This window comes from Sebastes umbrosus, chromosome 21 (genome assembly GCF_015220745.1).
Source record: "Sebastes umbrosus isolate fSebUmb1 chromosome 21, fSebUmb1.pri, whole genome shotgun sequence".
Lineage (NCBI taxonomy): Eukaryota > Metazoa > Chordata > Actinopteri > Perciformes > Sebastidae > Sebastes > Sebastes umbrosus.
Window position 1 is genome coordinate 2,416,053 of NC_051289.1, and position 22,331 is coordinate 2,438,383.

The 22,331-nt window shown below is 39.3% G+C and overlaps 1 protein-coding gene across 3 annotated transcripts in view; it reads left to right on the forward strand.

The window, feature by feature from the left end:
* The window catches only part of LOC119480243 (cullin-1), a 32,106-nt gene extending 13,117 nt beyond the window's left edge, over window positions 1-18,989 (forward strand). Inside the window, exons 2-23 of one of the 3 annotated variants that reach the window (XM_037756332.1) lie at window positions 1,341-1,746; window positions 4,380-4,554; window positions 4,679-4,846; window positions 5,491-5,541; window positions 5,722-5,812; window positions 6,776-6,939; window positions 7,063-7,225; window positions 8,402-8,532; window positions 8,951-9,010; window positions 9,135-9,242; window positions 9,492-9,598; window positions 10,145-10,193; window positions 10,595-10,726; window positions 10,848-10,965; window positions 12,119-12,195; window positions 12,603-12,721; window positions 13,667-13,772; window positions 13,866-13,913; window positions 15,335-15,417; window positions 15,505-15,610; window positions 17,710-17,823; window positions 18,117-18,989. In XM_037756332.1, the coding sequence (XP_037612260.1) occupies window positions 1,607-1,746; window positions 4,380-4,554; window positions 4,679-4,846; window positions 5,491-5,541; window positions 5,722-5,812; window positions 6,776-6,939; window positions 7,063-7,225; window positions 8,402-8,532; window positions 8,951-9,010; window positions 9,135-9,242; window positions 9,492-9,598; window positions 10,145-10,193; window positions 10,595-10,726; window positions 10,848-10,965; window positions 12,119-12,195; window positions 12,603-12,721; window positions 13,667-13,772; window positions 13,866-13,913; window positions 15,335-15,417; window positions 15,505-15,610; window positions 17,710-17,823; window positions 18,117-18,197 (2,391 nt within the window). In that variant the 5' untranslated portion in view covers window positions 1,341-1,606 and the 3' untranslated portion in view covers window positions 18,198-18,989. The remainder of the gene's footprint in view (window positions 1-1,340; window positions 1,747-4,379; window positions 4,555-4,678; window positions 4,847-5,490; window positions 5,542-5,721; window positions 5,813-6,775; window positions 6,940-7,062; window positions 7,226-8,401; window positions 8,533-8,950; window positions 9,011-9,134; window positions 9,243-9,491; window positions 9,599-10,144; window positions 10,194-10,594; window positions 10,727-10,847; window positions 10,966-12,118; window positions 12,196-12,602; window positions 12,722-13,666; window positions 13,773-13,865; window positions 13,914-15,334; window positions 15,418-15,504; window positions 15,611-17,709; window positions 17,824-18,116) is intronic. The other 2 variants (XM_037756333.1, XM_037756334.1) reach the window with 2 other exon arrangements.
* Window positions 18,990-22,331: the final 3,342 nt, after the last annotated feature.

Genomic DNA, 22,331 nt, shown 5'->3' on the forward strand with positions numbered 1-22,331 from the left:
GAGAGTTGTGTAGATGGAAAGAAAAAGGCAAAAGAATTCAACTGCAAGATAGGGCTGCACTCGTGGTCACGATTTTGGCTTCCCACATTAAATGAACATGATCGACTGTGATGTTTAAAATGCATGCTCCGTTTTGGTTTCACTTTTGGGGAGCTGTCAAGCCCACAGTCTGTATATAAGTAGTCACCGTGGCGTCACCCATTGGTTTGTGGCCTCAAGTTTGGCATTTTTGCCATCGCCATATTGATTTTTTTTGTCATCGTCCGCTTGGTTTGTGATTGTAGTTATCTTAGTTTTATGGTTATTGCTCTATTGGTTTGTAGCCGTCGTCACCTTGGTTTTTGCATCAGAAGTGACACGAGAGGGTGGAGCGAAGTACAACCGAATGCTGAATAAGACATTTTTAGGCGACCAAAAAGGCTAGGCTATAATTAACTTTGATGAACTGTAAACACACTGTGAAAGGGTTAAAGTTGTAAGACGAAAACACGGTACTGTACTTCACCTTAAACAGACTACACTACACAGACATTAACACAATGTATGTAAAAATGGGAATGTAAAAAAGCACCTCTAAACCAGTACAAAAAAAACTACTCCACAATTAACCTTGGTTATTATAACCAATGATATAATAATCAATGAAGATATGTAGGCTTTACAGGCAGTGCCACCTGTCCTGTAAAATGCATATATCATCTGTCCCCTTTGTTTAGATAAGATATAGGTGAGGCCTATATTTATTTGTTTTTTCAGTAAAGTTGAGAAATGAGAAAATACTCAGTATTTTTTATTTGTCAAGTATTTAATTAACACAAGAGTATACAAAAACGGGCTTTACCATGTGATTAGTCCTTATAGACTATTTATTGAATTACCAGAAAACCTGCAGCAAACAGTTATTGATCAACGCTGAAGTGTTATGTCATCAACATGATAAAAGTCTATTCACTACTTAAATATCTCGATGAGGCTTTTGGACAAATGCTTAAGTAAAATTGGCGCCTACTGTCCAAAAAAGAACTTGGTAGACGAGGGAAACTGGATCTTGACTGGACTGTTGGAGGAAATCACGGAGGCCTTGAAGTGGACTAATCTGTTATTAGCTGAGTGACGTCAGGGTCTGGTCAGCACCGTGTATACAGGGATCAGAGCCAGGTGTCAGCAGATAAGACCTTATAACCGACCGGACTAATTAGTAAAACAATATTGAGGAAACTGAGTCTTCTCTAATTGGGATTTTAAATGAATCCAGTCTTCTGTACATGTTTTTATGTAGCTTGATTCCTGGCAATAACAAATCAAAATGTATGTTTTTCTTTCCCTTATTTCGTTTGCAGGTCATCTGGTGAGGAGCGCCAAAGCTTTTAGGTGGAGGAGTGGCAGACAGCGCCACCCAGGCGTGCAGAGTGGGACTGCATCCCGCCTCGCTACCGACGACCAGCTTCCCGAAGCGCTGCCTAGCTGCCAGATGGACTGCGCACTCTGAGAGCAGATCGAAACCAGGACTAGAAACCAAGGAGAGGAGCCGGGGGTAGAGCGCCCACCGGAGCAGGAAAGGGAGGGCATTGTTCGGTAGGGAGAGGAGAGGACAAGGGGCTCTACGATGTCGTCAAACAGGACCCAGAACCCCCACGGACTGAAACAGATAGGCCTGGACCAGATATGGGACGACCTGCGGGCTGGCATCCAGCAGGTGTACACACGGCAAAGCATGGCCAAGTCGCGCTACATGGAACTCTACACGTATCCTGTCAGATCGGGGAAGGTTGATGCTGTGATTATAGATTTGGGTGGATTTTTGGGTTTCTATTAGTCGCTCAACAGAAAATTAACTGGCAACAATTTAGTGAAATCGATTAAGTAATTTTAAAGTAAAATTCACTTCGCTGTCTCTTATAATAGTGAAGTGAATATATTTGAGTTTTTGGACTGTCGGTCAGTCAAAACAAACTATTTGAATCTGTCATTCATTCATTTTTCACTATTGTCTCACATTTTATTGATTGAGAAAGTAATTTGCAAACGGAAAACTGAACCACTTACAAGTCCGATCTTTAAGAACAAAATGTAAACAATCATATATTTTTTTATTATTTACCATCTCTAATGTATTTCCCTAATAGCTGATCCATCCTAGAGTTTAAGATCAGTGATTTGTACCTGATAGTGACACAAATATTTACAATTTTAAAAGTCAGTAGCCACCCTCGCTGTGTGGTGTAGTGTACGTCATGGCACCAGCTTGCTACTTCCTTCTTTCTAAAACCAAAACCTGCTTTATAGCTGTTTGCCCAGGTGATGAGTTACAACAAAAGAATGCCCTGCAGGGCAGAGTTACTCTACAATGTATTTTGCTTATGAAAAAGGGAAGTCGAAACTTCTTTCAGCTACAGTCACCCTTTAAACATGCAAACTCCATAGAATACACAGTGTGCCTGATAGGAGTGTAAAAGTACACAAAGAGATGGTTTTCTCTGAGGGCACGGCCTGTTGTTTGACAACCTCGCTTCCTGTTACGCACCTTTCCAGCGCTACAGGATGTCATCATTTCCCTGAAGTACGAAATGCACCCATCCATATAATCTCAGAACTGCAATCCTATCCCGTCAGGCAGAAAGAACAGTTTAAACTTTATACAAGCTACAATCTGTGAATGACATTATTATGCCTTTCAGAGCTTTTGTGTCCCCAAGTCTGCATCACTCGTTACCAATTATAGCGAGCTTTGTTCTAATTATAGAGTGATGTTCTGTGAAAGAGAGAATAAGCTTTTATGGGGTAGAGTAGGGATGCCACAGTGAGGACATTTTCCCACCAGTTAATAAGCTAATTTTACAAGAAAAGATCAATATCTGTAGAGCGCTTCAACGTTGGATCTTTAGATCTTCCCCTCACTTGTTGTAGCTTACTTTTGTAACACGGAGGCTCCGTAGTCTGAACCAAGATGTCAAACTCTTTATTGCTCCCACATTGTCAACGGCAGCACATTACAGCTTCACTTCTCTGTTTTTACCTTTCACAATAAAAGCCCTAGACATATACACTGCATCACTGCTTACCAGAGGGAACTTAAATTCACTCAGAGCATTTCACTGAGTCAACTCAACAAAATAGCTTCACTTCAAGGTTCAACATTAATGTTTTTTTTTAGCTCAGTGGGTCAGACATCTACTTGGCCAAAGTACATTTTTACTTGCTCCTATACAAATTGTTTTATTATGAGTGTTTATCAAATAACAACAAACACTATTGTCATGTTTTATCCGCCTTGCTCTCAAACTTGCGGCAAACTGTGCAATACATAGTCCGAGTTTCGGGCCACATCCTCTCTAACGACACCCAACTAAACTTCTGTTTCCAGGATAATTGAAATGCTCGCTTCAGCTCATAAACCTTGTCTTTACCCGTCGCTATTTTCTCGCGAGTGCCCGCTCGGTACTCTGCATATGTAACTCTCAACAGAGATGAGAAGGAAGCGGGATAGTCTCAAGTTTTAGGTTTCAAGTTTAGTTTATTTACAGAGCACATTTAAAAACAACAAACGTTGACCAAGTTACTGTACAGTGGTAAAACAACAATACGATAGCATCATCATAACCTTTATTTAACTAGGAAGTCAGATTGAGATTAAAACCTTTTTTTTTTTAACAAGTGAGACCTAGCCAAGACAGGGTCAAAATAGCAGCATCCAACACATAACAAGACAACAACATTGAATCATGACAGCAACAATAGGTACGCCAAAATACATTACATCCTACAGTGCGTTAACAGGGCAGCATTTTGGTCATGTGTTTGTTAGTTAATTGAAGCAACTGCAGTTAGCAGTGATTATATATAAAAAGGGCTCACTGCTTGGCTACCTCCATCATCAGCTCTGGACAAAAACAATATGTTTAATTCTTTTTGATTGGCCGAGTGAGTTGCTAGATTTACCCTGAAATATTGCCAAATATGCGCTTTTGCTTTTTCGCTTTGACACCAAATCCTCGTCATCGTGGTTAGTCGGTCAACTCTCCTTACTCTCGTCACGTGATAAATGAAATCTGACTGCTGCGACTCTGTTCCTGTACGGAGCAGACACTTTCAGTTTGTAACTGTAGCGCCCGTCGTTTGACTAAGTATTGATATCACGATTAGTATTTTACAAATAAGAGTTTTTTATTTGATGAATGTGGGCGCTGATATGCGGAAATGGACTAAATGGGTCGTATTTCTATAAAAAAAATAGCAAAACGGTGGTGAGCAAGTTAGGTAATCGTTGTATTTATTTAACCTCCGATTTTTGTTTAACACTGTTAGTTTCAACGTTGGTGAGAATACCGTAGTCTGTGTTGTGCAGTGTCTCTGTGTTTATTCCTTAACCCTTCCTTCAGACATGTATATAACTATTGTACCAGCGTCCACCAGTCCAGCCAGGGCCGGGGCTCGGTGCCTCCAGCCAAGCCCTCCAAAAAGTCCACCACTCCAGGTGGGGCTCAGTTTGTAGGCCTGGAGCTCTACAAGCGACTCAAAGAGTTCCTGAAGAACTATTTGACCAGCCTGCTCAAGGTGAGTCCACACACTTCAGAAGACTCTTTTTTTGTTTGTATAATTTATTGCATTTGACCAATATTCTCATCCTGTCCATACTGTGTCTCTCTCTCTCTTGCCTCCTCCCTGGTTTCCACTCCAGGATGGCGAGGATCTAATGGATGAGTGTGTGTTGAAGTTTTACACCCAGCAGTGGGAGGATTACCGTTTCTCTAGTAAGGTCCTCAACGGGATCTGCGCCTACCTCAACCGCCACTGGGTCAGACGAGAGTGTGATGAGGGACGCAAGGGAATCTATGAGATATACTCGGTACGTCTAATATCTGCTGCTGTTTTGTGGTCAGTGCTCAGCAGATGGTTATGGGGCATGTTGGTCACTGGGAACTACGAACTCAACTTGAGCTGCCATTAAACATTTGCTGTTTCCTTCCTTGAGTTCAGACAAGCTAACATGTTTGACTTGTTCCTTTTTAAGTTGTGTTACACTTGAAAGCATTAGCTAATTAGCATTACAGGTCTGACCTGTTGAAATGCTGCGTCTGATATCTGTGCATCAGCTAATGAATCTCCTGCAAATTATTCATGATTATGTGAAACACAAAGTACAGAAAATGTGCTGTTTTTTGGGGGAGATGGAACTTCAAAATAAGAGTCTTGTAGATTGTATGCCTCTGAGAGCTGCTCAACATTTCATGGTCCAAAGAAGAAGATTTTTTTTGAAGTTTTAAGAGTACAGAATGAAGCCTTTGTGATTTTCACTTTTGACCTGTGTCCTGCCTCAAAGAATTCACCCTAGGAGACCTTGAAAGTCATTTAAAACTCATTTGGCTGACGTGGATCACACGGATCAAAAGGAACGGAGACAACAAGTAACAAACATGCCGCCTAAAGTCTTGACCTTTTGTTAAACCTTCTTTTTCTTCTCTCCTCTGCGGCGCTGCTGTTTCCTTCCAGCTGGCACTAGTGACCTGGAGGGAGTGTTTATTCCGACCCCTCAACAAACAGGTGTGTTTAGCTCCTTTTTTTATGGAAGTGGAGTGAGAAATAACTATCTAGTGCTATCTTGTTTTTGTCATTTTATGTTTATATGCCTTAATCTTAACCTTTAAAACTCTGTATTTCTTTATTGCATTATTTTGGTCACTTTACAAATGATTAACAGGAACAAATCTCTCTTTTTTTCAGGTAACAAACGCTGTGCTGAAGCTGATAGAGCGAGAGCGGAATGGGGAGACCATTAACACCAGACTGATCAGCGGTGTGGTCCAGTCTTATGGTAGGTCAACAAGTACAGTGAAGAAATAAAGGGAAACATCCACCTGTTCTTGACAGACATTAGACACAGTAGGAAGACATATACTTGAAACTCTGAGGTCCATAAGTACACACAGAGAAGCAGCAAAATGTACTTTAGACACCAAAAATAACTCAATATCAGCTAAAGTCAATGCTATATTTAGAATATTTTCACCACTTTACCTAACTGTCTGAAGCTGTTATTTATGCTCTCTTCAAAGCCACCAGACTCCTTTGACAAAATCAGTAATTTTACCTCGCAGAACACAAGTTTCTAGTCTACCTATGGATAAGTACCGCATACAACCCCACTCCAAAACATCCAAACTATCCCTTTTAAGTATCACAAGGCTTAAATCTAAATGCGGTCATCTTTAACCTCATGCTTAAGGCCAACCTCCTGATGTGGAAGACACTCTTTAATCCTGCTTTCTCTAGCTGTGATCATGAATATACCTCCGTCATCACTCAGTGGAGGACATTGATATCAGGTTTGACTTTAGGTCAATGCTGTCCTGACAGATCTGAAAATCTACCTGCAAGATTTAATTTCACGTAGAACATCTGCAGGAATTGTTAAGAAATCAGTGCAAGTAAATACATGATGTATACAAATTGAATGATTTTGTTAAGCAAGCTATGAGATAATGTCTAACCTGACTGAATCAGCTGCTCTCAAGTTGAGCCTGAAACAGACAAAATATATTTCAATACCACAATTTGTATCACAAGTCACTTTTTACCCAGATGACCATACATTTTTAGAAATGAAAACATGAAGTGTCAGTTAGTTCTTCCTCTTGACAACTCTCTTAAGTGATAATGAAATTATTAAACACAACCAGATGAAGGTTTAATCATGAACTGTAACTGTGAACATGATATTTATCAAGTGGTTCACCTCACCTTAATACCTGCTCCTGTGTCTCTCCTCTTTCTCCAGTTGAGCTGGGTCTGAACGAGGAGGACGCCTTCGCCAAAGGCCCCACGCTGTCCGTGTACAAAGAATACTTTGAATGTCAGTTCCTCACTGACACAGAACGGTTCTACACGCGTGAGAGCACAGAGTTCCTGCAGCAGAACCCCGTCACCGAGTACATGAAGAAGGTAGGCGGGTCTTTCCGCCTCAGCTACACACAGTTATGAATGAACGGCAGATTATGTGAAAGAGTGAAGGTGATGATGTTGTCATAATAAAGAAATGACTGTATGTTTGTGTTTTTTCCTCAGGCGGAGGCTCGTCTGCTGGAGGAGCAGCGGCGTGTGCAGGTTTACCTCCATGAATCCACCCAGGACGAGCTGGCCAGGAAGTGTGAGCAGGTCCTCATAGAGAAACACCTGGAGATCTTCCACACCGAGTTTCAGAACCTCCTGGATGCTGACAAGAATGAAGGTAAACCTGCGATTTTTATTTTGTGTGTATTGTCACATTTTTGCTTGCTCAATTATGTTTTTGTTAGATTTGTTTTTGCTTGAAATCTGCTTAACGTTTGGGTGGAAATGAAGCTAATGACACTGAATCCCTAAAAACAAAAACGTACTGCTGTGTCGGGTTGGATTTTACCATTGTTTTAAATCAGAATACTTTCGAATCTTTTATCAGATCTAATTCGATCTAGCAGATAACTAAAGTTATAAATACCTAAAACTCAAAGAGCCTAGAAATATACTAGAAAGGTATCACAATACCCTGCCGTTAAAAATGCTTTTGATTTGATTAGATTTTAGATAATATGCCCAACCCCAACAGGCTTACAAGACACCATCATTTAGAAAATAAAGAGGCAGAAACCAGAGTAGCAGTATAAATTACAAATACTACTAGACAAATAAACCATTCTGAAGTTTTTTTCCAAGCTTGAGAAACAAAAGTAGCCAACTTATAAGCATTCAAATTAAATAACCGCTCCATTTTTGTCATCAGCATACTGGTACTATATCCCATTTTATTAGTACCGAGTACTACCGTGTCCCATGTCCCCGTGTGTAGGCTACGTGCTGATCTGGAGTCAGTAGTCTACCCAACCACAAGACAAAAAATACTACCCACTGTAATGCGTAAAAAAATATCCCAATTCTACGGGAAACTTTTCCTGACATTTCAGGTTTTTTATGTGGTATTGTTTCAATATCGGTATCGCGACATTTAGGCGGGTTAGGCATCAAAGTCACGCTGTTACAGTAGCTACAGATGATCTAATCTGCCTCGGGAGACGTTTGTCATTTGATAGCGAAAGTTACAGTCACCGTCGGCTGAAAATGAGAAGCTACCTACATGTTTTTCTACATTCTCTTCGATGCTAAAAAAGAACGAGGGGACTTGCAGCTTACTGCTAGTAATGAAGAATGGAAATCTAGTTTAATATTGACATTAGAATACTGGACCAGGGAGAGACCAAAATAATATAACTTTACTCAGTAGCTACTCTGATAGCTCAGATAACAAGGAGGTAGTTTGGTGTTCTTGTTCCATTTAACAGCACATCCTTGCATTTGTGTTTTTTTTTTTATATTGACTAAAGTTCTCACCCTGCTTATAACGCTGTTGTTTCTCTCTATCTCCTCTTAGACCTGGGCCGGATGTACAACCTGGTGTCGCGGATCACAGACGGTCTGGGCGAACTGAAGAAACTTCTAGAGACTCACATCCACAACCAGGGCCTGGCCGCCATCGAGAAGTGCGGAGAGGCCGCGCTCAACGTACGGACCACTTCTTCACCTCAATTATTAATCCTCACTAGTTTACTTACTATTACTATTTATACTTTATGTGGCGACTAACAGGAAGCTACTGATCCAAACCTCCTTCTGTGTGGACAGTTTGTAGTCTGTTAACAATAAGGAGGCATTAGATGAAAATGTGTTAGGTGTTCTTACTTTCTATTTTCTGGTGCTATTTAGGTACAGGAATCTGTTTTGTTGACATTTTGCGAAACTATTTTGGTGCAAGTATATAATGTCAAAGTATTTTTGTGCATTCAGACAGCAGTGCGAAAGCTCAGTGTCACTATGTCTTCACCATACTGATCGCTGTCCTTTCTCACCAGAGGGACAATTATTTATTTTATTTATAATTTAATAAATTGAGTATCTGTATGAAATCCATGTGCTGCCTAAGAAGAGGTCGTCAGGAGAGACTCAGCTCAGCCACATTAGCAGTAAACGCTGTGTTAGGAAGGTGAGAGTAGTAAAGGTGTAAGCAAGTCAGTAAGTTTTTTTGTTTTTTGAATGAGAAAGATGCAGGGAATTTATACAAATAAGTTGTGATGGAACAAACGACGTGTGTTTGTGTTTTCTTCCAGGACCCCAAAGTGTACGTTCAGACCACCCTGGACGTCCATAAGAAGTACAACGCCTTGGTCATGTCTGCCTTCAACAACGATGCCGGCTTCGTGGCAGCGCTCGATAAGGTCGGTAATCTCTCTCTGAGAGAATCTAAACATCTGTACAAGTCAAGAACAATATAGCATGTTTGATATCGTCACCTTTAGTGTTTAATGACGTCATAGTCGTCTCGTCATCGTCTTAGTCATGGAATAAAAGGTCGTTAATGAACATATTTTGTCTTAGTTTTCGTTGCCGAAATGAACACTACTTTACTGTAAGTTAATCATTTTCTCCAGGTCTAATTCTAACATGGTTGTTCTGTCTTTTCACAGGCATGTGGTCGGTTCATCAACAACAACGCCGTCACCAGGATGGCTCAGTCGTCCAGCAAATCTCCTGAGCTGTTGGCCAGATACTGCGATTCTTTACTGAAGAAGAGGTAGGGGAAATTTTGTGTGTGTGCGCACCTGAATGTGATCGCTGTTCCTCTGTTCCTTGGCGATCAGAAACATTTAGTGCTTGTTATTGTAGTTTTGTTTTTAAATATCAGGGTATTGAACAAGTTAAATTCTGTAATTGACAAAATAATATCCTCTCAAGGTTTTTATCCTCAAACTGTTGTCTTCAGGATCAATAATGAACAAGCTGGTGAGCTCAACTTCTAGGTCACATGGACAGGAAGTCCTAAAAGTGCTCAGAATAATATAAAGTTTATACATTTACAGTTTCATGACATCTGACCTAACTTGATCAGCTGATGGTTGAAAGCCCTTTAACGAGAAAATAAGTGGACCTTGAGTCTAGATTGTTTTTATAAACTGCTGTTTCAGGTTTTAATAGTTTCACAGCTGATTGTTTATTAAGGATTTGAAGGGACACTGATTTATTCGTAGCACACACTGCAGCATTTGTGTGTTATTCTGATCTGTCCTCACCACCTGAGGCAGAGTGAAATATAAACTCTGTGTGTCTGTTTTTGCTTCAGCTCTAAAAACCCAGAGGAGGCAGAATTGGAGGACACACTCAACCAAGTGGTGAGACACGTTGACCTGTGTGTGTGTTTGCACAAATGTACACATAATACAGTGTGTTTGTATTCATGTTGCAGCAGCAGCTGTACTGGAAAAGTACCACTGAACCACTGACCTAGTTACTCATGTGTTATCTATTGTAGGCAAAGAGCTGTAGTAGGACGTCTGCAGTTTCATTTCATATAACAGGGCAGAAATGCATTTCTTAAAACCTTTTTTTATTGAAGACAAATTAATAATAGATCATGTGTACATATTTTAAATATACATTTATTGTCAAAATACACTTGTATGTATGTGTTTGTGTAGTACATGTAGTATAAAGTATGTTCAGCTTTAGTGCAGTATATGTGTACTCAGGTTAGCAGTACATTAATAGGAATCTTTGTCTTTCCTCTTCTCAGATGGTTGTGTTCAAATACATTGAGGACAAAGATGTTTTCCAGAAGTTTTATGCCAAGATGCTGGCCAAACGTCTGGTCCACCAGAACAGCGCCAGCGACGACGCAGAGGCCAGCATGATCTCCAAACTCAAGGTATGACTCGCGTACACACAGTTGGTCTGCATGCAAACATCCAACACTAAACCGCCAGCTTCTGCATCCTCAAAACCTCCGACTGAATCTGTTTTCTTTTTTTGTTCTTGTTCTCGTGCAGCAAGCGTGCGGGTTCGAGTACACGTCCAAACTGCAGCGAATGTTCCAGGACATCGGAGTCAGTAAAGACCTGAACGAACAGTTCAAGAAACACCTGACCAACTCTGAGCCTCTGGACTGTAAGTAAACACACAAACACGCACTAGAGTATAAAGCGAGTTTCCAGTTTATTAGGTACACCGAGCTACTGCAGTCTGATACAACAGTCCCCCGGTTTAGGCAAGGGGTGGCGCCTGGGTAGAGCATGCAGGAGGCAGGGCATGACGCAAAAACACTGTGGTCAGTGTGACATGATACCATGCACAAGACCTATTGCTGATGTTGTCATTGGCATTTGTGTTCACAAAATAGCCGGTTTCCTTTTTACTATTTATTCCTCTAGGTGCAACAACAACTTTGCTCCGTGTTGCAAATGCAACACATACAGTAAGTTCCTATTGTTACAGACGACCCCTCCTCCACCAGGTTTCCCCTCAACCCGTGTCTCACGCTCTCATTGGCTGTAGCTCGTGGCCAGAGTCCCTTACAGGTCCAGATATTTAGCCTGTTAGATATCTGGAATGGGTCTGCGAGGCATCGGCAAGCCTCTCGGCTAGCATCTTTGAGTAGTTCACACTTGACGCTCGAGCAGCGAGCCAACGCCGATTTGCCTCTGATCTGGGGCTTTTGTCGGGATCTCAAAAAACTGTCGGGGAGCAGAAAATCAGGGCTAAAGTCGTGTGGTGTGAACTAGCTTTTACCAGCAAGTCGTCTCTCCAGTTAGACGTTTTTGTTGACGTCTTCATGTAAATGACCTTCTTCTTCATCCTCGGATGTTTTTTTTCTTCCTGTTTTGTGCCAGTCGCATGATAGAAACGTCATCAACACGCCCACTCGCTTGCTGTGAATTCTCCGGACAATGATTCACACATGGGCTCAATGGGACATTACACAGACTTTGTACTAGGGAGCTGGCATGGTAAAGTCCGTTTAATGTCCAGTCTGATTGATTTGGACATTTGCGTTCTCATATACTGTACATCTCCTCCTCTGGGTAATGTCTACATCAGTTCAGGGTTGCAGTGCATGTGTGAAAGGGACTTATGAGAGGATGATTGTTTTATTGTTTTAGAGCGTTTGATGTCACATGCTGCAGGATGTCTCAGACCAGACTACACTTACCAAACATTACAGGAATTAAAATATGAGAGTAAACATGCTGGACTCTGGCGTGTCAAATCACAAAAAAAAACACATGTTTGAATAGAAACTGTGTGTGTGTGTGTCTTACAGTGGACTTCAGTATCCAGGTTCTCAGCTCCGGGTCTTGGCCTTTCCAGCAGTCCTGCACCTTCGCTCTGCCTTCTGAGGTAAGACTAGTAACAACTTATTTTACAAACCAGTTCTCACTGTGCAAAAGTAGGTTTAAGGAGTAAAATCTATTTCATGATTTGTAAACTGCACAAGCATCCATGAAATAAGGGTTTATGCTGTTCCTGCTTTGGGAGAAAAAATGTGTTTTTGTAGCTGTAACTTGGTTCAGACCTGTGTGAGCATGTGTTGACCTGCTGCAGCAGTCACTAATGATTGTTGATGACATAGTTGAACCGTCTTCAATAAACAGAAGGAGGCTGCAGTTTCCAGGACTAAATCTTATACTCCTCCTTTATCTGGAGACCTCACTCAAACCTTCTCCACGGGCCCCGAGGTTTCCCTGGACCTCAGTTTGAGAACCCTTCCCCTCTGAACTCTCCTCTTTGTCTCTCTTTCTGCGCAGCTGGAGCGAAGCTACCAGCGCTTCACGGCGTTTTACGCCAGCAGACACAGCGGCAGGAAGCTGACCTGGCTCTATCACCTGTCCAAAGGAGAGCTGGTCACCAACTGCTTCAAGAACAGGTGAGTGTGTCTTTAAAGAGCTCACAGGTAGAGGGCGCAGTCGGTGCAATTCAGCTCTTTTTGTTTTGTACACGTCTAATAATTATTTTGCAATCTTGCCTGAACCTAAGCGTTCGCGATACCTTAATAAATGAAGGTTGATCGCCGCCATGTCTCTTCCCCCGTCCAACACAGTAGCCGGATATTACTGATCCAGACATCTCTGCATATCTGATTGAATCCCATTAGTCTGAGTGTTGTCTGTAAATAACCGTGTTAACAACCAACTGTTTGATCTATAGGCTGAGATTTAGTTGGAGACGACAGTCTGATGCTGCCGTAACGTTATTGTATGACTGTATTATTTTATGCTAGTCACTGTCACCAGCATCATTTAGCCATTAGCCAACAGCTTTTCATCATTTTCTCTCCTGTGACGGTGAGTTTCTTTCCCTCGGAGATGACGCCATGCTGGTCTGGTCTATAGCTTGGAGTCATAAAGACCCTCCATTATATCTTTCTTAGGCAGGGGAACAAATTAGAGATCAGCGTTTTTTTAATTTATTGTTGGTGCAACCAACTACACAGAAACTCTTCAGCGTAGCGTTATTACTACTAGCGGTTTGTATAAAGTAGAAGTTTGGAGACGTGTTTCAACTTCCTCTGTTTACTCTGTTACCGTCTACGAGGGAAACAGGATTGTTTGATCGCACATTTTCCTCATATCGTGCAGCCCTACAGCCAACAAACATTTCTAAGAAAACATGACTGACTCATGTTGTTTCAGCAGCTCTAGAAATATGAACCAGAGTTGATGTGTCTGTTTGTGTTGATTTCTCAACTGTAAGCTATTTGAAGGTTGTTTCTTCTCATCATGAATCATGTTTGTCAGATATACTTGTTCTGTTGACCAGCTGTGAGGAACAGGCCGGTTCATACTGAACCTGTTGTTGTTGTTTTTTACAGGTACACGCTGCAGGCCTCCACCTTCCAGATGGCCATCCTGCTGCAGTACAACACAGAGGACAGCTACACCGTCCAGCAGCTCACTGACAGCACACAGATCAAAACTGTGAGCACATCCTCACACTCTTATCCTTTATATGACATGTGGTGGCTTCAATGTTTAATTTCTCCTCTAACTGACATTTCATTTTATTTTCAGGACATTCTGGTTCAAGTTCTGCAGATTTTGTTAAAATCAAAGCTGCTGGTGAGTAACACAGCTGATCCTGTTTTTGGTCTTTTGCTCGGTCAGTTCAGTCGTATTTAAGCCTCCTTCAGACATCCACAACAAATACTCTTTAAACACACATTCTTTTACAGATGCAATCAATCAGAAACATCTACAGAGCTTGTAGCACCTCTTCATGTATACAACAGTCGACATACACTCACTGGCCACTTTATTAGGTACACCTTGCTAGTACCGGGTGGTCTTCTGCTGCTGTAGCCCATCTGCTTGAAGGTTGGACGTGTTGTGCGTTCAGAGATGGTATTCTGCATACCTTGGTTGTAACGAGTGGTTATTTGAGTTACTGTTGCCTTTTTATCATCTCCAACCACTCTGCCCATTCTCCTCTGACCTCTGACATCAACAAGGCATTTTCGTCCACACAACTGCCGCTCACTGGATATGTTCTCTTGTTCGGACCATTCTCTGTAAACCCTAGAGATGGTTGTGCGTGAAAATCCCAGTAGATCAGCAGTTTTTGAAATACTCAGACCAGCCCGTCTGGCACCAACAACCATGCCACGTTCAAAGTCCCTTAAATCCCCTTTCTTCCCCATTCTGATGCTCGGTTTGAACTTCAGCAAGTCGTCTTCACCACGTCTAGATGCCTAAATGCATTGAGTTGCTGCCATGTGATCGGCTGATTAGCTATTTGTGTTAACAAGCAATTGAACAGGTGTGCCTAATAAAGTGGCCGGTGAGTGTATTTTGCAGCTAATGTTGCACATTCATTTTTCTCCCCACATAAAAATGGCAGTTTCTGAGGATCTGGGAGATGGATGAAGGATAGATCAGGATATGTAATTTATTTTTTCAAAGAAAACATCCCTCACATCCTTTTATTCCTCACAGTACAGTAAGAAGTGAGATTCAGTCTCCACCTCTCTTTTATGACAAAGTGATCACAGCTTGGCCTCCATGAGTAATCTGTTCTTCTGTGTTCTCTCTCTCTCTTTCTTTGTCTCTCTCCCTCATCTGTCTTTAATTCTCTCTCTCCCTCATTAATGTAGAAGTCTCCTCTGTCTGAAAGACAGAAATCACCACTTTAACAGACAGATAGATGGAACCAGTAGTGTTAAATATTCCATGTCGGGAAAGGCTATAAAGACAAAAAGTCTCGTCCTGACAGTATTTGTTATTTTCCTTTTGGACACCAGAGGGCGCGAAATTACAAATTCTTCTTTTATTCTCAGTAACAGATGTGTAGGTGACCTTTTATTGAAACCAACTTTCCTCATAGATCAATCAAAAATAATCACAAAGTCACAGTATTAAACCAGAGTGTGTGAAAGGAAGGAAACAGAAGGCCTTTTGCATAATAGTGCAGTGTGTTTGTTAAAATAAATTTCTATTCAGATCACTCACATCAGCAGCCTCACTGATGTCTGTCTGTCCGACAGGTGATGGAGGACGAGAACGCCAACGTGGACGAGGTGGAGTTCAAACCCGACACCGTCATCAAACTTTTCCTCGGATACAAGAAGTGAGGAGCTTCACAACAAACGTCTTCAAACGTGCCCAGCTTTACAGACGGTTTTTATTTAACTTTATCTTGTTTCCTCCACCTCAGTAAGAAACTGAGGGTTAATATCAACGTCCCGATGAAGACGGAGCAGAAACAGGAGCAGGAGACGACTCACAAGAACATCGAGGAGGATCGAAAACTCCTCATTCAGGTGACGGTTTAAACCTCAACAAACATCTTTTTAAACATTATTAAACCTTGTTCATCACTTTGGAAAAGCTGCTCTGACGTCCTTCGAGGACAAAAATGCCAGTGTCTAAAAACATATATTAATATTATTTTCTACTTTCTGAGTTAAATCTTTTAACCAACTATAGTCCTGATCATAACTACCAAAATATTTTATGAATTTTAACCCTTTAAATGCTAGTTTGTTTACATAATGCCGCTGTTTTTTGGGGATATATATATATATATAGGGGAATTCTTTAACATTTTGGGATATGTCAATGGTTAGCAACAACATCGATTTTGATGCATTTTTATTTTTTGTACAGATTAAAAAGAAACTCCCACTTGTTGCCTCAGAGGACAAAAATATTCCCTTCCTAAAACTGATAAGAAAAATACTATATATTAATATTATATCAACATATGTCATGATCATATCTACCAAATATGAATTAAGTTTCAGAGTTTTAAGTCTATAAATGCCAGTTTGTTTACATAATGTCACTGTTGTTTTAAATGAGTAAAAACACAAAAATTGCATTTAGTATACAGAAAATAATTCAGTCTGAGATATGTCAATGATTAGCAACAACATTGATTTTGATGCATTTCTATATTTTTGTGGAGATTTAATAAAATCTCCCACGTATTATCTCAGAGGACAAAAATATCCCCTTCCTAAAACTACTATAAAATACTATATATTAATATTATTTTCCACGTTCACGGAGTTGAATCTTTTAGCCAATATCAGTCCCGATTATAACTACCAAATATTAATTAAATTTCAGAATTTTAAGCCTTTAAATGCCAGTCTGTTTACATAATGCCACTGTTGTTTTTATGTAGAAAAATAATTAAATTATTTTCTGTATACTAAATGCTGGGGGGCATTTTTTAACAGTCTGGGATATGTCAATGATTAGCAACAACATTCATTTTGATGCATTTTTATTTTTTGTGCATATTAAAAAAAGCTCCCACTTGTTACTTTAGAGGATAACTTACTTAAACTGCTATAAAAATACTATATAATAATATTATTTTCTACTTTTACTGAGTCAAATCTTTTAACCAACTTCAGTCCTGATCATAACAAATATTAATTAATTTTCAGAATTTTAAGCCTTTAAATGCCAGTTTGCTTACATAATGCCACTGTTGTTTTAAATGAATAAAATCACAAAAATTGCATTTAGTTATTAATATATATATATATATTAATATTATATATACATATATAATATTAATATTATATATGTATATATAATAATATTATTTTCTACTTTTACAGAGTTAAATCTTTTAATCAACGAATATTCATAAATTTTCAGAATTTTAAGCCTTTAAATGTCAGTTTGTTTACATAATGCCACTGTTGTTTTTTATGGAGTAAATAATTATATGAATTATTTTCTGTATGCTAAATGCTAGTTTGTTTGTTTTTTTACAGTCTGGGATATGTCAATGATGCATTTTTATTTTTTGTGCAGATTTTAAAAAACTCTCACTTGTTGCCTTAGAAGACAAATGTCCCCTTTCCTATAACTGCTATAAAATATTATATAATATTTTCTATTTTCACTGAGTTAAATCTTTTAACCAACATCAGTCCTAATTTTCAGAATTTGAAGCCTTTAAATGCCACTGTATTTAAGGCACTGTATTTTATTAAAAACAAACACAAAAATATTATAAAGATATTTTCTATTTCACTATTATTTTTCCAGTCTGGAATATGTCAATGATTAGCAACAACATAGATTTTGATGCATTACCTCAAACAATGCAGTGCTCCATAATACAGCAGCAATGCCCTTAGTAGAAACCTTTAAAATAGAATCTATTTCTTTTAGCAAGACTTTTTATTTTTGCAAGATTATCGGGTACAGTTTTTACAGATATCTTAATTTTTGCTGAGAGATATAATTTTAACATTCAGTTAACAAAAACAACAGAGCTGTCAGTGTTTCTTGCATGGAAATATTAATGTATAATAAATGTACTTGATAAGAAACATGTAAATTAGAGTGTACGTTGTGTTGAATTAGTGCTAATGGGCTGTGTGTGTGTTTGTAGGCTGCCATAGTGAGGATCATGAAGATGAGGAAGGTCCTGAAGCACCAGCAGCTTCTGGCTGAAGTCCTGAACCAGCTGTCGTCCCGATTCAAACCCAGAGTCCCCGTCATAAAGGTAACACACTAACGCACTTCATAATGGCTTTATGTGTTAGAAAAATATAAATGTTTGAATGCTCCTCAGGTGTTATCTTGTTAACCTGGTGATATTCTGTATTTTTCTTAATGTCAACAAATGCCATGAAAAGACCAAAACCAACACTGAAAGCTTGAGAATCTTATTCCTATCTTTTCATGGGATTTGTTGACATAAAGAAAAAAGTAGAATGATGTCAGACGTGTTTTAAATAGTGTTTTATTCTGTGTTCTCCGCCTCATGTTTGTGTTCTGTCTCCCTCTTGTGGACAGAAATGCATCGACATCCTGATAGAGAAGGAATACCTGGAGCGAGTGGACGGCGAGAAGGACACGTACAGCTACCTGGCCTGAACGCCGACCTCCCTCCCACCCGCCGGCTCTCCTCAGTTTTATTTGTTATCTTCATTTTTTTTTTTTTTTTTAATTTTATGTCTGAGTAATAAAGTGAGGATCCCTCTGAGCGGCGGACATGTTGTGAGTGTGTCGCTGACCATGTGACCGCCCTGATATGACAACCAACCACCAACCTGAGGGGGAGGAGGGTGTGAACTTTGTGCTCTCCCTTCAGCGATGAAGGAACACCCCCTTCTTCCTGTTGAGACCGGGAGACCCCGTCTACACGCTCGCCTGTCCCGTCCCATCCGTAGGACTCAAAACACACTTCCTTGTTGTCATATTGTAAATAACAACCACAGACTCTAAGAGGAAAAAACAACCCCTACTCCCTTCTTTACATAGCGCAAACGTAATGAATTAGCCTACAGCCAATCAGAGGAGAGCCGCATCCAAAGGTTTCTGCATGCTACTGCCTACCTGCACCACAGTGACCACGAAAAAAAGATTAAAAAGTAAAAATAAAAGTCGAGTCACTGGGCAGCCGACGCAGTCCACCGTACGACGACACGAAAATCGACGCCGGTCCTGTAATTTAAAGTCTGCGACTGAACCGGAGGAGGAGGAGGTGGAGGTGGTGAGTTTAGAGCCGCCATGATGCTTCTTTATCTGCTGAAGTTGTCTCAGTTTTGGTTTGAGGTCGGTTGGGTTCATGCAGGAGGCCTGTTTCATTACTGAACGGTGGACATTTGTATAGTGTGGTTCATTTTCTAAATGTGTGATAAATAAAAACAAGGAAAGATTTCTCAACGCCCGCTTCTCCCGAGACTCTGTTCACACCCTTATCTTTATCTTCTAGTTATGTCTAGCTGCTGTTTTAGTTCCCTTTTCTTCACTGGGTGAACTTAAAGAGGGTCTTTCATGTGTTTCAATATGGAAATATTATTTTAAAGGGATAATTCTGACTTTTTTTAAAGGGACTGTTTGTAACTTCTTAAACGTGTAAATCAATCCGGGTCGGTGTCGCGTTCGAGTGTGGCTACGCTGTTCAGACTCAGACTCCAACTCAAGCTACACCGAAGCACCAAAACCTCTTGGTTGTATCTATTGAAGCCCGTCTGTTAAACAGTGTTCAGAGGACGCGGGGGAGACCGTAGCTTTGGTCTCCAGGGCCGGAGTCTCTGCTGTACTCTGCTCCTCTGCTCCTCTGCCTGCCTTCACTCACACACTGCGCTCGTTCTCGCTATTTCGCTCCACTCTCACGTGCATGCGCGTTCACTACACACTGCAGAAGAGTTAGTTTAACTCTGAGAATATCTAGTGAATGTTCAGTGGACGTTTGTGCAGAAATAACTGCTGCAGCTCCTCCAGACCAACAGAGGTTTCCCGTGTCTTGTGAAGTGACGGGGCTCCGCAGAGAGAAACGTTATCGTCTCTGACCAAAACTCTGGCATCTCCCCTGTTCCCTCCGGCCGCGGTCGGGAGGCTGAGGCAGTAAAAGCCAACACTAGGATCAGCATTGATTCGTGGAGAGACCTTGGTCTGGTCAGCTAACATTACTGCCAAGCAGCTGAAATATAGAGTGATATTGTGCTTTTAGCTGACGTGTGTCTCCTCACTGTGTTGAGCGATGCTCATTCATGTCTATGTAGAGAGAGCACAAGCGCGACGCTGACTTTCGTTAACTTAACGTGTCTTAAGTGTCGCTGTTAACAAGCATTTCTGATTCTTACAAACAGCCCCTTTAAGTGGGGTTGTATGAGGTACTTTAACATCAGACCGGCACATACGGGTAGTTCGCAAAAAGTCAAGGCCGCGCCCCCCTTTTGGGTGAAAGACAACAGAATATCCCAGACTTCAATGCAATTTGACGCATGTTTCGACTGTAATTTGACAAATTTGCGCATTCATCTCTTGTTATACAAACATTTGTTTTAAACACGTCTAATAATTATTTTGCGACCTTGTCTCGTTCATGAAACCTCAATTAGGGCTGATCGCCGCCGCAGCTTGGAGCCCTAAAGCCATGCTGGTCTGGTCTATAGCTTGGAGCCCTAAAGCCATGCTGGTCTGGTCTATAGCTTGGAGCCATAAAGCCATGCTGGTCTGGTCTATAGCTTGGAGCCCTAAAGCCATGCTGGTCTGGTCTATAGCTTGGAGCCCTAAAGCCATGCTGGTCTGGTCTATAGCTTGGAGCCCTAAAGCCATGCTGGTCTGGTCTATAGCTTGGAGCCATAAAGCCATGCTGGTCTGGTCTATAGCTTGGAGCCCTAAAGCCATGCTGGTCTGGTCTATAGCTTGGAGCCCTAAAGCCATGCTGGTCTGGTCTATAGCTTGGAGCCTTTATTAGATTTTTTTTTAGGACACGGCAGGGGACCAGATCAGAGATCAGTGTTTATGGATCTATTGTAACCAACTACACAGCAGCTCTTTAATATAGTGTTATTACTATTAGCGGTTTGTTTAAATTAGAAGTTTGGAGACGTGTCTACTCTGGAGGACGTATTGCCGGTCTGATGTGTCCATGGTCAGTGTATTACCTACAGTAGATGGCAGTTGGGAAGGTTTTCGACATACTAAACTATGACTGTTTTTAAATAAAAATTTTTCGACATACTATATTATGACTTCTTTTTTTATTTTTTTTGACATACTATACTATGACTTTTTTTTTTTTACTTTTTTGACATACTATATTTTTACTTTTTTTTTTTTACTTTTCTGACATACTATACTATGACTTTTTTTTTTTTTTTTTACTTTTTTCGACATACTATATTATGGCTTTTTAAAAAAAAAATTTCGACATACTATAATATGATTTTTTTACTTTTTGACATGCTATACTTTGACTTTTTTGACATACTACACTGACTTTTTTTTTTTTTTTTTACTTTTTTTGACATACTATATGGCTTTTTAAAAAAAAAAATTTCGACATACTATAATATGATTTTTTTACTTTTTGACATGCTATACTTTGACTTTTTTGACATACTACACTGACTTTTTTTTTTTTTTTTTACTTTTTTTGACATACTATTCTTTGACTTTTTCTTTTTACTTTTCTGACATACTATACTATGACTTTTTTTTTTTTTTTACTTTTCTGACATACTATACTATGACTTTTCTTTTTTTTTTACTGTTTTCGACATACTATATTATGGCTTTTTAAAAAAAAAATTTCGACATACTATAATATGATTTTTTTTACTTTTTGACATGCTATACTTTGACTTTTTTGACATACTACACTGACTTTTTTTTTTTTTTTTACTTTTTTTGACATACTATTCTTTGACTTTTTTTTTTTACTTTTCTGACATACTATACTATGACTTTTTTTTTTTTTTACTTTTTTCGACATACTATATTATGGCTTTTTAAAAAAAAAAATTTCGACATACTATAATATGATTTTTTTTACTTTTTGACATGCTATACTTTGACTTTTTTGACATACTACACTGACTTTTTTTTTTTTTTTTTTTACTTTTTTTGACATACTATATTATGGCTTTTTAAAAAAAAAAATTTCGACATACTATAATATGATTTTTTTACTTTTTGACATGCTATACTTTGACTTTTTTGACATACTACACTGACTTTTTTTTTTTTTTTTTACTTTTTTTGACATACTATTCTTTGACTTTTTTTTTTTACTTTTCTGACATACTATACTATGACTTTTTTTTTTTTTTACTTTTTTCGACATACTATATTATGGCTTTTTTAAAAAAAAAAATTTCGACATACTATAATATGATTTTTTTACTTTTTGACATGCTATACTTTGACTTTTTGGACATACTACACTGACTTTTTTTTTTTTTTTTTTACTTTTTTTGACATACTATTCTTTGACTTTTTCTTTTTACTTTTCTGACATACTATACTATGACTTTTTTTTTTTTTTTACTTTTCTGACATACTATACTATGACTTTTCTTTTTTTTTTACTGTTTTCGACATACTATATTATGGCTTTTTAAAAAAAAAATTTCGACATACTATAATATGATTTTTTTACTTTTTGACATGCTATACTTTGACTTTTTTGACATACTACACTGACTTTTTTTTTTTTTTTTTACTTTTTTTGACATACTATTCTTTGACTTTTTTTTTTTACTTTTCTGACATACT